This window comes from Pongo pygmaeus, chromosome 12 (assembly GCF_028885625.2).
Source record: "Pongo pygmaeus isolate AG05252 chromosome 12, NHGRI_mPonPyg2-v2.0_pri, whole genome shotgun sequence".
Taxonomy (NCBI): Eukaryota; Metazoa; Chordata; class Mammalia; order Primates; family Hominidae; genus Pongo; species Pongo pygmaeus.
Window position 1 is genome coordinate 71,544,377 of NC_072385.2, and position 16,521 is coordinate 71,560,897.

The 16,521-nt window shown below is 38.2% G+C and overlaps 1 protein-coding gene across 9 annotated transcripts in view; it reads right to left on the reverse strand.

Moving 5' to 3' along the window:
• Positions 1 to 16,521, reverse strand: part of COMMD1 (copper metabolism domain containing 1) — a 246,976-nt gene that overhangs the window by 99,627 nt on the left and 130,828 nt on the right. The window contains exon 3 of one of the 9 annotated variants that reach the window (XM_054474960.2): positions 11,069 to 11,111. The exons of 7 other annotated variants lie outside the window; for them this stretch is intronic. In XM_054474960.2, coding sequence (XP_054330935.1) covers positions 11,069 to 11,111 — 43 coding nt within the window. Of the gene's footprint in view, positions 1 to 10,741; positions 11,112 to 16,521 lie in introns of those variants that run through there. One more of the 9 variants, XM_063648681.1, reaches the window with a different exon arrangement.

Genomic DNA, 16,521 nt, shown 5'->3' on the forward strand with positions numbered 1-16,521 from the left:
TCTTTAAGTATCAGTAAACAAAATAACACTATTCAGTTAAACTTATCATGAATGCCTACTCCACTCTATCCAAGGCCCTGTGCTGCGGAGGTCTGTGCTGTAGTAGTGTGGATCTGCAAGCTTAGACCTGCACAAATTTTTATCTAAATCAAATACTGAAATCATGTCCCAAACTTACTACATGCTTCACAGGAGGAAACATAAGAATTAAACATGTGAAATGATTATCTTACACAGAATAGTCATTGGATAACAGTTTTTGGCTGTCATGAGAGCAAAGATGACGATGAAGCAAGTAATTTGAGCCTCATGCTGCTAACAGCTTCACTTATCGCTTGGTTCTCTTTAATGTCTGTCTAAACCGAAGCTCTCACAGTCTGGTATTCAGAAACATAGGGTGAGACTTTTTTTTTCCAACTGTTTCTCCTTAGAAATCAAAGGGCAAAGGCAAGTCAGGTATTTTGTACATTGAGAAACCCTTACCAGTCATCCATACACATAGTGACTGGCAACTATACTGTGTATTTTATACTATAACAACTTCCTGGTCAAAGTAGATATGACCCAATTACAAAATGATGAGTTGAGCCCTAAACATCTGAAAACATTTAGATGTTCATGAATAGCTGAAGCAAAAATGGCAAAATTTTAGCAAGTAATGAAATTAGTGGTAGGTACACGAGTCTTCACTGTATTTTTCTTTTCTTTTCTGAGACTGAGTCTCATTCTATCGCCCAGGCTGGAGGGCAGTGGCACAATCTTGGCTCACTGCAACCTCTGCCTCCCGGGTTCAAGCAATGCTCCGGCCTCAGCTTCCCGAATAGTTGGGATTACAGGTGCCTGCCACCACGCCTGGCTAATTTTTGTATTTTTAATAGAGACGGGATTTCCAACTTGGCCAGGCTGATCTTGAACTCCTGACCTCAGGTGATCCACCCGCCTCGGCCTCCCAAAGTGCTGGATTACAGGTGTGAGCCACCATGCCCGGCCAAGTGTGACTATTAATGGAAACAAAGAACCAAACTAAAACAGTCTCCTACCTAACATTTCCACCCCAACAGGCTGAATTTCAAATCCATAACCTCTTTTAAGATATTTCTTTTCTTTTTTTTTTTTTTGAGACAGGGTCTTGCTCTGTTGCTGAGGCTGGCTCACTGCAGCCTTGACTTCCTAGGCTCCAGCAATCCTACCACCTCAGCCTCCCAAGTAGTTGGCACTACAGGTGCACACGACCAGCCTGGCTATTTTTTTTACATTTTTGTAGAAATGGGGTCTCCCTATGTTGGCCAGGCTGGTATTGAACTCCTGGCCTCAAGCAATCCTCCTGCCTCGGTCTCCCAAAGTGCTGAAATCACAGGTACAAGCCACTGTGTCCAGCCTCTTTTGATACATTTTTAACTTCAGTTTTCATCATAAATGCAGAGGACAAGGTGGGCAGTCACACCATTTGATGGGTTTCACCCTCTCTAATGTGCTATCTAATATAACCACTAGCTGAAACCTTGAGTTCAAATTTAACAACTAAATGTAGTAGCTTGCGAGCAGGGCAAATCAAACAAATATTTGAATTATTTATATCTAAGGTACTCCTTTTTAAGAAGTAGCTTAAAATTTTTTTTTTTTAATTTTAGAGATGGGGGTCTTGCTGTCTTGCCCAGGCTGGTCTTGTACTCCTGGGCTCAAGCAGTCTACCTGCCTCAGCCTCCTGAAGTGCTAGGATTACAGGTGTGAGCCACTGTGTCCAAAAAGTAACTTTTAAAAAAGATATTTTTCTGTTCCCTCCCAAGGCTATCCTAATTCAACATTTTCATTCCAAAAAATATGTCAGACTTGCCTTTGTTCATTAACTGAGGAGAAAGGTAAGTAAAAGCATAATGAAAGCATATCCTGTATCAGCAGAAATCATCTTAAAACCATGGTTTCTTCATTCATCTCTAGTAGGATATTACCCTTTATACCAGATATTCCTGTTTCCAAAGAAAAAAGAAGTAAATCAGGTCTGGTAAAATTAATTTCTTTTTTTTTTAAGCTAGTACAAAATAGTAACCAAATACAGCTAAGTCACAAATGGTTCAAAAATCTAAACCTAAGATGTAAGTTAAGGTACATTTATTTATGTCTGTTTTAAAGAAGCTAAACTGGCCGGGCAACATGGCTCACGCCTGTAATCCCAGCACTTTGGGAGGCCAAGGTGGGCAGATCACCTGAGGTCAGGAGTTCAAGACCAGCCTCACCAACATGGAGAAACCTCATCTCTACAAAAATATAAAAATTAGCCGGGCATGGTGGCACATGCCTATAATCCCAGCTACTCGGGAGGCTGAGGCAGGAGAATCGCTTGAACCCGGGGGTGGAGGATGCAGTGAGCCAAGATCACGCCATTGCACTCCAGCCTAGACAACAGAGTGAGACTCTGTCTCAAAAAAATAATGAATGAATGAAGGAAGGAAGGAATGAAAGAGAGAAAGAGAGGAGAGAAGGAGAGAAAGAAGCTAAACCAATAGAAAAAGAGCAGCAAGGGGGATGTATGAGGTTCCACCAAAGTAAACAATTATCAATTTCAAAGAACATGCCTGAAGCTTTGAACAGCAGATATGATTTTTTATTTCCATGAGTCAATGGTTTGTAGGTTTTTTCATTAATTTTATTTTGTTTTAGAGACAGGGTCTCGCTCTGTCATCCATGCTGGAGTGCAGTGGCATGATCATAGCTCACTGCAGCCAGGAACTCTGGGGCTCAAGTGATCCTCCCACCCAAGCCTCTTCAGTAGCTAGGATTACAGGCGCATGCCACCACGCTTGGCTAATTTTTACATTTTTTGTAGAAACAAGGTCTTGCTTCATTGCCCAGGGAGATCTCGGCCACCTGAGCTCACGTGATGCTCCTGCCTCAGCTTCCCAAAGTGCTGGGATTACAGGTGTAAGCCACCACACCTGGTCATGAGTCAGTGGTTTCTGGCACAGTCAGATTTGAAGTAACTCTTCCTGTGAGCATATTTACAAAATTCATACATGCTGGATAGTTCTTAATTACCTGACAATCAATCACAAGCATATTCTGAGTCTTTTCTACGTGTTCAGTACAAGATATATAACACACAATTTTATACTCAAAACTTTTCAAAAATTTAACTAGGGAAATAATAACTTGTATGAAGTGTTAGACTGTGTTATACATACTAAAGTGTTAAAGGCATATAAGCAAAAGTTAGACCAATGTAGCAGAAAAGAGCATTTCACAGAAGCAACAATCAACGAAGTATTGTTAATGTGATAGTGGATGTTCTCAAAAGCAAATTTAAACGGAGCTAAAATAACCCAGTTTCTGAGATGTCAGACAGCGATAATCTGAGTAAAGATCACTGGAATCCTGCCATACAAGCCTTTCCCTGTATAATTCGTTAGAGATCAAATTCCAACTTCTCCTGAGAATGTAGAACTATTTTTATTTTAAAAGCCACTGATAACCACAAAGGTCTTCAAAATGAAATTCATGCAAATCTAGCATCATGAAAACAAGTAATCAAACAAAATTTACTTTAACATAAACAACAGGCCCCCAGAGAAAAGATGAGCCCAATGTAAGATGACAGATACCCTGGCTCCTCAGTTTAATGTGAAACAAAAAACCAGATATGAGTTAATCCATTTTAATTACCAACAACTTTCACTGGTGAAGCAGTTAGAAACAAGCAGTATTTTTAGTCTGTATCCTACCAATGAGTATTATGCTTCTTAACAGCTTCAATCAAGCCAATTAATGGGATAGAAAAAGTATCTATGATCTGTAGCAACAGAGTTGGGTGCTTAAAAGATCAAAAACAAAACAGTATCTACTGAATGCATTTGAATTTCTAAGTAAACCTAATTTAAAAAGAAAAAGTACTCAATAAACATAGTATCATTTATTTAGGATTTGATTATATTTTGTCTTCTGTTACACAGAGGCCTAGCTCACTAGAATTGGGGCTGGTTATGTCTAACTAATGTGAGGACTTAAGGAATAGTCGGTTAAGGGGCTAGAGACTAAGGTCAATTGCCAAGACAGATAAAGGGTAGTGACGCAATGATCAGTATGGCCAGAATATAGAGAATTCAGAGGATGTTTCACAAAATCTCAAAGGTTTACTTTGCCTGCATTCTCTCTCTTATTAATCATTTGGAATTCTATTTAATGATACTAAGTATCATCCCTTTTAAAAATAATTGGTACTTTATCAAACTAATACTAAAACAAGAAGCACCTGTATCTATAAACTGTAAACCTAAATCCAAACCTGGGGGCTGTAAATGAAAAAATTTTAAGAGGTTACACAGTCACCTAGAGTACTGTATTTTTACCAAATTGTAAAATATATTGTTTTTTTCTAAAATTCAAAATAAATGGTAAAATAACATATTTTTGATATTATCATATAAATACTCAAATAAATGTTAAAACTGAGGCTTCTAAAGCTTCAGCAAATATTTTAAGTATATAGTCTATTAAGAGACTGTATATGACAAAAGAGATAAAAAGTGATGTTTAGAAAAGGTAGAAAATACCACAACAACATATGAAGAATTCTTGCCAAGAAACTGAACCTGAATCTCATCAGCCTCTAGATTAGCAGAGTTCCCAACAGGGGGCAATTTTTGCCCCCAGGAGACACTTGGAAATGTCTGGAACACTTTTGGTTGTCACAATTGGTGGAGGGGGTGCTGCTGACTAGCAGCTAGGGACCTGCGATGCTGCTAAACATCTACTGGAGCTCAGAAAACAATCCCCAAACTGCAGGCTTCAGAAGCAGCTGCAGAAGCTAAGTTTTTTTCTAACTTCTGCTGTCCTGTCTTTCAGTCCCATTCTCCCCCAAGGTCAGCCACAGAAACTAGAATCCCCCTTCCCCAAGGTGGGTCATAGAAATCAGAACCCCTTTCCTTAAAAGCCAACCAGAAAGCCTAACAATACCCTGTGTAAAAATTGGCCATAAAGAAATGAAATGACCTACCTTGTTTCACTGTGGGCCGTAAGACCCCCATCCCAGAGAGGGCCCTGCCCACACCCAGAAGGACGAAATGCATGCTCTGAGAGGGCAAGAAGAATCTGAACAGACAGGCTTTGCTGGGTTTCCCCATTAAGTCCATTAGCATTAGATCATACTCTTTTTGTCCAATCATATTTCTACATGGCTGTCCATACTTTGTTGGACCTAAGCATAAAAATGAATAATTTCCCTATATCTTTGGATCTTTGTTCTGAAGGCTCTCGTGTATACACGTTAAACAAATGTGTATGCCTTTTTTTCCTATTAATCAATCTGCTTCTTGTCGGTAATTTTTCAGCAAACCACTGAGGCCGAAGGGCTTGGCTCCCACACATTCTGCAAGGCACAGGACAGTCCTCCACAACAAAAAAATTATCCAGTACCAAATTCCAACAGTGAGAAGTTGAGAGAACCTTTTCTAGATCTAACAGGAAATACAGGTGTCAGAGAAACATGCTACAGAACTTCATGGGGATGCAATCAGCAAAATCCAGAACACAGGAAACTCTAATTTTCTTTTCAGATGCGATAATGATTACTATATCATGGTTATATATGTAAAGAAACAAAGTTTCTCTTTAAATGATTAAATGATTTTTGGAATTTGCTTCAAAATAATCCAATGGGCAAAGAAATATAGATGAAAACAAGAAGGGATATGGGTTAATAACCATTGAAGCTGGGTAATAGGAATATAGGTACATTATATTATTTTATTTATGCCCATATAATGGATACATTATATATATTTTTTCTGTTTTGTTTTAAATTTCCATAATAAAAAATTTAAAAGGGGGTAAAAAAAAAGCCTCCATATATCAAGACAAAATTAGAATCTAATGAAGTAAAATAAGATTTATCTAAATTTGTGAACTTTATGCATACACATATCCTGTTGTATTCTCGGGCTTGTAACTTGATACCAATTGGTAATTGTGCCCAAAGAGTATAACAATTAGATTTGGGTATCTAATTTAAAAAACAATATGAATTTTAAAAACAGTATGTACATCTCATAATATTATTAGCATTTCTATTCTTAGGTACAGTGGATATCTAGCAGTATCTCATATATATGAATCTTCTATCTATAACCATTAATAATCATTACAAAATAATCATATGGTAGCTAAACAGAATTCTAGCATCCCTTTGGAAAGTCAACCGTATCTTCCTACCTATCTCATAAATTGATGGTGAAGCCAATTTCCTCTATTTTCTGGCAACCAGAATGCTACTAGTAAGAAAGACCATTTAGATAAAAGCAGCCTGTAGACAAAAACTGGCAGTTTTTAGGACATCAGTACCCTCACAATAAAAATGAACTTAAATAACTGAAATGAAGTATTCATCAAGCAAGTGTTCATACATTTAGAACAAAATCAGGAAATATTTTAAGTGACTACAATAGAATAATTTGACTATATCTCCTTAATGAAATGTATTCAAAGAAGAGTCTCTAAAGACAACTGTAATATTAAATTTTATAATCCATCCAATGTAGTAGAATATCACACCCTTTTGGGGAAAAAAACCTATCCAATAGTTTTATTAGCATCATTATTTTAATCCTTTTTATTTTCCTTTTTTTTGGAGAAAGGCTCTCACTCTGTTGCCTAGGCTGGAGTGCAGTGACACAGTCATGGCTCATGACCTCCCAGACTCAAGTTTTTGTCAAAATCTTCAGTTAGAAGGAAAATAGTACTGCTTTTGAATTACAAAAGACATGGTTACAGTTTGGATAAAGCATTAAAAACTAATTTTTAAAAAAATAATGTTTTGCTAAATTATTACAAAATATTAAAGTGTATCAAGACTCACCCCTACCCAGTGATAGTTCAGAGAAAGCTATCATCTATCTTCTCTCAGAAAACAACATACTTTCCTTTTATAATGAAAAAAGAAGACCTTACTGCAAACCTACGCAGAAGCTTGAAGACAGAGTAATCACGCTGACAACCTGTCCTCTGCAAAGATTCTTTTAAAAAGCCATAATCACTGAAGTCAGCTAGGTAGCAGAAATCTCCATGGTGGCAGTTAGTTGCTACTCTACTCTTCCTAAATACAGTAGTCACTGAGTTTCAATTCTAAAGTGAAGAGGACTTTCTACTCCACTGTTTTCTTTAATGCACTGAACAGGCTAACATGGACTATAAAAATTAGGAACTAAATTTAGTTGCGATTATTACCCATTTTTAAAATAAGGCATAGAAGGCCAGGCACGGTGGCTTATGGCTGAAATCCCAGCACTTTGGGAGGCCAAGGTGGGCAGATCACTTAAGCCTAAGAGTTTGAGCAACATAGCAAGAAATTGTCTCTTCAAAAAAATAACACCAATTAGCCAAGTGTGGTTAGTCCCAGCTACTCATGAGGCTGAGGTGGGAGGATCGCTTGAGCCAGGGAGGTGGAGGCTGCAGTGAACTGAGATAGTACCACTGTACTCCAGCCTGGGTGACAGAGCGAGACCTTGTCTCAAAAAAATAAAATAAATTAAGGCATAGGGACGTGCAGTCATTGCTGTCCTTTTCTGTCACAAAATTATACTGAAGATTTAAATGTCTCCAAAATATGCAGAGTAATGCCCATATTCAATACGATTCTAAAAGAGGTGTTCCAGTGTTGCCAGTAATTTTTACCTGCTTGACAAGTGTGACAAAAAAATTATGAATGAAAACAGCCCTATGTAGGGCATGTTACTAAAAACAATTGTTCTTGGTAGAATAATTGCCTATGCTGTTATAAACATTAGTAATAACAGAGTCAACTCATTAGATCAAATTACCACAGAGATGGTAAATATTAGAACCATGATTTTATAAACTCTTATAGCTCTTGATTTTTGTATTAGCCAGAAGAGAAACACAAGCTCATAATGTAGAATGCTACACCTATACAGTGCACATAATTCAGAACTTAGGCAAGATATAATAAGCAATATTAAGAAAGAAACTGCTACACTATCCCATATCAATGATTGGGATTTACACTTTTAGGCTAGTGATTTTTTGACAAAAGTGAATAAAAATTTCACATGATATCTTAATAGTACTAAGATAATGGTTATCACTAAATAAATACAAAAAGGATTCAAGTATATACAAAATCAGGTTGTATCAAAATAAGTAGCAAAAGAGAAAATATGAAATTAGAAACCCAAAAAAGAATCATGATTAAAATTAAAAGGTATCATAAGTTACAATGATATTAGATAAGCTTTGGAAAGAATGAATACACATATACATATATATATATGTTTATACACATAATATATATTATCTTTAATTTTCAGAACAATCTTTAACAGTATATGTTACTACACTGCCTTAGGAATGAGAAATCTGAGGATCACAATGGTAGGGAGACATGGCTGATTACTATCAGAAGTGGGATTTAAGTCTAGGAATGTCAGGATCCAGAATCCACCATCTTTGTCCTATACCTTTTGTGAAAATGTCATCTCCCTGAAGAATACAGTGCCTTTGGTATCAAGGGGTAAGGTATAGTTCCAAGAGAGGAACAGCTAAAAGTGAGAGAGATTACTAATCACATAGTGATATAGTTTGGGTATTTGTCCCCACCCAAATCTCATGTTAACATGTAATCTCCAATGTTGAAGGTGGGGCATGGTGGAAGGTGTTTGGGTTGAGGGGGCAGATCCTTTATGGCTTAGTGCGGTCCTCACCACAGTGAGTGAATTCTCAAGAGATCTGGTCATTTAAAAGTGTGTGGCACCACCCACCCTTTTCTCTAGTTCTTGCTATTGCCACGTGAAGTGCCTGCTCTTCCTTTGCCTTCCACCATGAGTAAAAACTCCCTAGAAGCCAAGCAAATGCTAGTGCCATGCTTCCTGTACAGCCTGCAGAACTGTAGGCCAATTAAACTGCTTTTCTTTATAAAGTACCCAGTCTCAGGTATTTCTTTATAGCAAAGCAAGAACGGCCTAATACACACAGCAACAGGTAGCTGGATGGGTTGCTGACTTTTATATAAAGTCTGACTGGAATCAGACAGGCCTGTGTCTGAATTCTGGCTCTACCTTCTACTAGTTGTATGATAATTCACCTCTCCATGCCCGTTTCCCTAAGTGCAAAGTAGGTAGAAGAACAGTGTATCCTGGCCAGGCACAGTAGCTCATGCCTGTAATCCCACCACTTTGGGAGGCCAAGGCAGGCAGATCACTTGAGGCCAGGAGTTTGAGACCAGGCTGGTCAACATGGCAAAACCCCACCTCTATCAAAACTATAAAAAAAAAATTAGCCGGGCATGGCAGCACATGTCTGTAATCCCAGCTACTCAGAAGGCTGAGGCGGAAGAATGGCTTGAACCCTGGAGGTGGAGGTTGCAATGAGCCAAGATCATGCCACTGTATTCCAGCCTGGGTGACAGAGCGACACTCTGACTCCAAAAACAAAATAATTTAAAACACAGACACACAAAAAAACAGTGTATCCCCATTCATCTTTTACTTACCTGTCAGAAAGCAAATGACATTAGTATTTTTTTATTATTGACTTAGCATCCGTTCTCTACTTTCTGCCTTTGGGGTTGAGTTTGTTTGATTTTGTTTGTTTTTTTTAAAGAGACGGGGCCTTGCTCTGTTCCCCAGGCTGGAATGCAGTGGCACAATCAGAGCTTACTGCAGCCTCTAACTCCTGGGCTTAAGCAATGCCCTCACCTCAGCCTTCCAAGCAGCTGGGACTACAGGTGTGCACCACCATGTTCAGCTAACCTTTTAAGAATTTTTTTGTAGAGATGGGGTATTGCTATGTTGCCCAGGCTGGTCTTGAACTCCTGGCCTAAAGTGATCCTCCTGCCTCAACCTCCCAAAGCGCTGGGGTGTGAACCACCATATCCAGCCTGTTTTTTTTTTATTTGTTTGTTTTTTGAGACAGAGTCTCGCTCTGTCCCCCAGGCTGGAGTGCAGTGGTGCAATCTTGGCACCCCACCTCCTGGGTTGAAGCGATTCTCTTGCCTCAGCCACCCAAGTAGCTGGCATTACAGGTGTGCACCACCACGCCTGGCTAATTTTTGCATTTTTGGCAGAGACAGGGTTCTTGGCCAGGCTGGTCTTGAACTCCTGACCTCAGGTGATCTGCCCGCCTCAGCCTCCTAAAATGCTAGGATTACAGGCATGAGCCACCTCGCCTGGCCTTTTTTTTTAAGCATCAAGATTGCACAGGAAATTCTAGTTCGCTAAGAAAGAAAGAAGTTATAATAGCATTAATGACTGCTTCTTGTTAACTACCTATATGTACCAATTATTTTGAATTTTTAAACCTGAGTGGAGAGAAAAAGAAATTACAGGTCCAATGGCATCAGATAAATTTGTATAGAAAAAAATCTTATAAGGCAAATATTCTGAATTTTCAAAATAAGGTAGCTTACATTAATTACATAAGGTAACATTACATTACATATTTACAGAAGCCTATAAACAAAGAACACTCTTAAGAGACTAACTAGGTCGAAAAGGTCTCGTGTAACTTTTAATTTATATAAGCCCCGAAAAAGATATTCGGAGATATTCATAAACAACTTCAAAGTTCCTCCTGAAAGATTCAATACAAAATTCCAGTTTAACTTTGTTGGAATGTAACCATCAATAGCAAAGGATGTATATATAGTATACTACTCTACAGAGTATAATCACATACATTATAATGGAATTTACTAGGCTTGCGATTAACACATTAACAATCTTGTAGGCATTTCCTTTAATTGAAGAAGATCCTAGGTCTACCTTTACTTTTTGCACAGTAAAAACAAAAAATACAGTAGTCTCCCTTTACCCATGGTTTCGCTTTCTGTGGTTTTGGTTACCCATAGTCAACTGTGGCCCGAAAGTAGGTGAGTCTGGTACAATAAGATACTTTGAGAGAGAAAGAGACCACATTCACATAACTTCTAATATAGCATATTGTAATAATTGTTCTATTTCATCATTATTGTTGTCAGTTTTTTACTGCATCCCCCAATTTATAAATTAAACTTAATCAAAGACATGTATGTATAGGAAAAAACAGTACATATAAGGTTTGGTACTACCTGTGGATTCAGGCATCCACTGGGGGTCTTGGAACAGATCACCCTAGGATAAAGGGGAACTACTATAAAATAGTGCCTCCAGCAGATTTAAGCCCAAACACAGTACATTTCTTCCACAACTTCATCACCTAAACGCTGCCAATTACAGACTAAAACAAATATGAAGAGCATTTTATGATCAGAAAATAGTGATATACATGTTTATTCATAAATTTGAAAATCTGAGTAAATGGTAATCTCAACATTTTCAGTATTCTAAAAATGATCATTTTTAAAATGGTCATTTTTAGAATATTGTTCAACAACCAAGAAAGTACCTGGAAACATTACCAACAAGCTCAATTCCAAACTTCATTCAATTTCTTAATATTTTTATTATTAACCTGATTCAGTAGGGCATTTTATTGGATACATGCCAAAAATGAATTATTCAAGCCCTCTAGCCCTTTGTATGATATTTTAAAATAAAAACATAAGGAAAATAAACATCAAAAAATGATTAAAATGGAAGAAGGAAAGAAAGAAAGAAGGAAAGATTACTACTTTGAAGCTTGGAATGGGCGTGCGCGTGCACGCGGGGGTGTGTGTGTGTGTGTGTGTGATACTTCTCCAAATCTTTTTTTTCCTTTTTGCCACTATAACCAGCTAGTGATGAATAAAACGTTGCTTTAACATTTTTTCAAACAGAACTCTTTTAAGAAAAATACAGTGGGCTGGTTGTGGTGGCTCATGCCTGTAATCCCAGCACTTTGGGAGGTCAAGATGGGCAAATCACCTGAGATCAGGAGTTTGAGACCAGCCTGGCCAACATGGTGAAACCCTGTCTCTACTAAAAATACAAAAATTAGCCGGGCGTGGTGGCGTGTGCCTATGGTCCCAGCTACTCGGGAGGCTGAGGCAGGAGAATTGCTTGAACCTGGGAGACAGAGGTTGCAGACAGCCGAGATTGCACCACTGCACTCCAGCCTGGGCAACAGAGTGAGATTCAGAGAAAGAAAGGGGGGGGTGGGGAGAGACAGAGAGAGAGAGAGAAAGAAAAAGAAAGGAAGAAAAAGAAAGAGAGAGAGAGAGAAATCAAGCAAGCAAGCAAGCAAGCAAGCAAGCAAGCGCGAACACTCATGTATCTACCACTAAGTTCAATACTTGCTAAAATTTTGCCATTTTTGCTTCAACTATTCATATACGCATGCTTTTCCTGAACCACTTCAAGGGTGAGTATCTTTTTAGGAAAAAGAAAACAAGCAAAGCATTTTCACTACAGAAAATTTGGAAACTACTGAGGGGTAAAAAGAACTACAGATATCTGCCAGATGCAGTGTTTCACACCTGTAATCCCAGCACTTTGGGGGGCCAAAGTGGCAATTACTTGAAGTCGGGAGTTCAAGACTTGCCAGGCCAACGTGGTGAAACCTTGTCTCTACTAAACACACACACACACACACACACACACACACACACACACACAATTAGCCAGCATGGTGGTGCGCGCCTGTAGTCCCAGCTACTCAGTAGGCTGAGGTGGGAGAATTGCTTGAACCCAGGAGGCAGAGTTACAGTGAGCTGAGATAGCACCACTGCACTCCAGCATGAGTTACAGAGGGAGACCCTGTCTCCACAAAAAAAAAAAAAAAAAAAAATCACCGTGAACACCTTTCATCACCGTGAACACCTTTCATGTATTTTCTTGTGGTACTTTTTCCTATGCAAAATATTTATTTATTAAATTTGGATTACGATGGTTGAACAACATTGTGAATATACCAAAATGTTTTTAATGGTATTATATGTAGTTTACCACAATTAACATTTTTTAAAAATTTAGATTATACTATGTATGCAATTCTGTATCTTGCTTTTACTTCCACTGAATATTATTTCATAAACATTTTCCGATATTGGTCTGTAACAACACTGATTTTTTTAAAAATGACTGTAGAGTATTCCATAGAGTAGATATAACCAATGTATTCTCCCGTTCTTCCCTTTCCTCCCATTCATTCCCTATTATTGGACATTCAGTTGTTTCTAATTTTCTACCACATAAATTCCACAATAGGCCAAGCGCTGTGGCTCATGTCTGTAATCCCAGCACTTTGGGAGGCCAAGGCGGGCGGAACACCCAAGGTCAAGAGTTTGATACCAGCCTGGCCAACATGGTGAAACCCTGTCTCTACTAAAAATACAAAAAATTAGCCAAGCGTGGTGGTGTGCACCTGTACTCCAGCTACTCAGGATGCTGAGGCAGGAGAATCACTTGAACCCAGGAAGTGAACCAAGATTGCTCCACTGCACTCCAGCCTGGGTGACAAGAGAGAAACTCTGTATTTAAAAAAAAAAAAATCCACAATAAATATTTGCATATATAAATATTTGTAGAATCTTGGGTTGTTTCTTTAGGCTAAATTCCTGTGGGTACCTCTTCTTCCTCACAATACACACATTCAGTTTTTCTCTTTGTTTTGGATTTAACAAATGTTTACATACAGTGTTAAAGGCTACTATGTCTTCCCTTATTCCATTTGCCATTTTCCACTCCTCAGGGGTACCTACTATTCTAAATTTTGTGTTTGCATTCTCATGCTTTTTTTTTTTTGAGACGGAGTTTTGCTCTTGTTGCCCAGGCTGGAGTACAATGGCACGATCTCAGCTCACTGCAACCTCCGCCTTCCAGGTTCAAGCGATTCTCCTGTCTCAGCCTCCTGAGTAGCTGGGATTACAGGCATGTGCCTCCACACCTGGCTAATTTTGTATTTTCAGTAGAGATGGGGTTTCACCATGTTGGTCAGGCTGGTCTCAAACTCCTGACCTCAGGTGATCCGCCCACCTTGGCCTCCCAAAGTGCTGGGATTACAGGTGTGAGATTTTTAAAGTGAACTGGATATTCTGAAAAGCTTTATATAAATGGTGTCCATGAAGTACATTTACTTCCCTTACTATTTAGGAATGAAACTCAGCGACTAACACTTACATTGGACTCTAAACGATCCCTGGCTTTAAGCCTCACTCATCACCTCACTCTTTGATTCCATTTCAGGTTCACAGACATGTTGATCTTTTCTTAATGTGGCTAAGTCTTTTCAATTTCTACATTTATCTATCATTTCTACTAAAGTAGAGGGGGTACAAAGTATGAATTTACAAAAATCATTTTATTCAGAAGTATTTCCAATTAATTGTTTAAAAAAAAGTAATATGCAGCTATTGATTTGGCCAAAAAAAAAAAAATGGTGAAACTAGAATTAAAACACATTCCAAAGACAACATCCAAACATTGTTAAAAATACTTTACCCTTATAATTTGTTTGTTCACCAAGTGCCTCAACATACACTGGTCTCGGCTTCATGTAAAAAAAAAAAAAAAAAATGAAGCACTGGTAAATAATATTAGAAGACTCATGCTAAAATATCTAACTTACAGTTTCTAGAACTATCCTTCTTTATAATCAAAATTCAAAAGAAAAAAAAAAAAGAAGCAAAACCAAATTCCAGGAACTAGGGTCAAGCAATTTTCTTAAGAGTCTGACAGAGGAGTTAAAAACTACATTATAGAAAATCTTCTAAAACCTGTATTGTATACGATTGTATACTATCTGCCCTCAATGTATAAGAACAGACATATATTCACCAGTTGGGATTCCCACACTCTAAAATAAAATAAAACGAGAAAATTCATTCAACCCCTACCTTACTCCCTATATAAAAACTGACTCCAAGTAGATCAACAATCTAAATATAAGATCTACATAGGGGTAAATCTTCATGAATCAGATTTGGCAATGGATTCTTAGATTTGACGCCAAAGCACAAACAAAAAAAATAGGAGTTTATAAAAATTAAAAACCTTTGTACATCAAAGAGCATTATCGAGAAAGTGAAAAGACATTCTACAGAAGAAAACACAAATCAAGTATCTGTTAGAAAGTTTAACCTTGATGTTAAAAACACAGTAGATTAAAACACTGTGAAACTTCAACAACAAAAAGACAAGCCAATTTTTGAAAGCATGTATGACTTTAAGCATGTAACATTCTTTTCCATGGTATTCTTTATGGTTATACAGGGCAAAGTTATATAGACTTGCCCTCCAACTTTGCCTCTGGAGTGGTGTTTCCATTCTTCAGCTTAATACAAAAGCTAACGACATAAACATTAAGATATAAAAGGTATTAATCTGCTTGACTCAAAGAGTTTATTATGAAGAGAAACTGAAAAACTTTCCACCAAACCAACCACGTTAAGAAAGTGAGGAGGCCAGGCCACTGTCAATACTTCTCTGATCCTGTACTTTCCATTTCTCCAATCTGTCTTTGACCTCCTCCAACTCTGTCTCTCTCAGTCTTTTTTCATTTGCTTATTAAAGACACACATTTCTCAAAGCTCCACCCTTAGCTTTCCTTCTGCTCCCCAATCTCTTCAACTTCCACTGAACAAATGCTGAAGACTCCCAGACCTCTCATTTTGCCAAGTCTACACCACTGTAACAAAGACTCAAATTTCCAAACTCCTAATAAATATCTCAAGAGCAGTTGAATAAAAAGGAGCCAGAACTTGCTGGTTTTGAAGAATCCCAGTCTCTCACACGCAAAAAATACTAAAACAAAAAATGGCTTACCAGCAAAATTCAAATCCCAAGCACTGTCAAGAAAACATGATCTAAAAGATGTGGTTGAGGACACAGCTACAAAATTCAACCTTGGTAAGATCCCACATCATGCCTCTGAGTACTATTCAGTTAGACAAAAGGCCTCCTAAAGATTTTAAAGGTGTGACTTACAGATTATTTTAATCAAACAGTAGAGTTTCTTTCTTTTTTTTTTTTTTTTTGAGACGGATTTTTGCTCTTGTTGCCCAGGCTGGAGTGCAATGGCGCAATCTCGGCTCACCGCAACCTCCGCCTCCTAGGTTCAAGCAATTCTCCCGCCTCAGCCTCCCGAGTAGCTGGGATTACATGCATGTGCCATCATGCCTGGCTAATTTTTTTTGTATTTTTAGTAGAGACGGGGTTTCTCCATGTTGGTCAGGCTGGTCTCGAACTCCTGACCTCAGGTGATCCGCCTACCTTGGCCTCCCAAAGTGCTGGGATTACAAGTGTGAGCCACCACGCCCAACCATCAAAGAGTAGAGTTTCTAAGAAGCTAAAAGCTATTGCCTCTCAGGGGAATTTCAAGAATGAGAATGGCTTATCTCAAAGAGATTTTTAGGTGTGACTTTTGTTTAAGGAAGTGAGCCCAAATATTAACAGGAGACCCATAAGGTTTTGAAGAAAGTTAAATTGGCAGAAACACTGCCCATTTCAACTGAAAGAGACAGAAATAGTACAAAATGAAAAGAGGGCCTTGGACTCCCAAACATCTACAGGTTGGAAGTGGATAGAGGAATCTACACAGCTGCAAAAAAAAGCCTACTTTCCTACTTTTCACAGAAAAGAAAACTCAGAGTGTGGAAACAAAAGC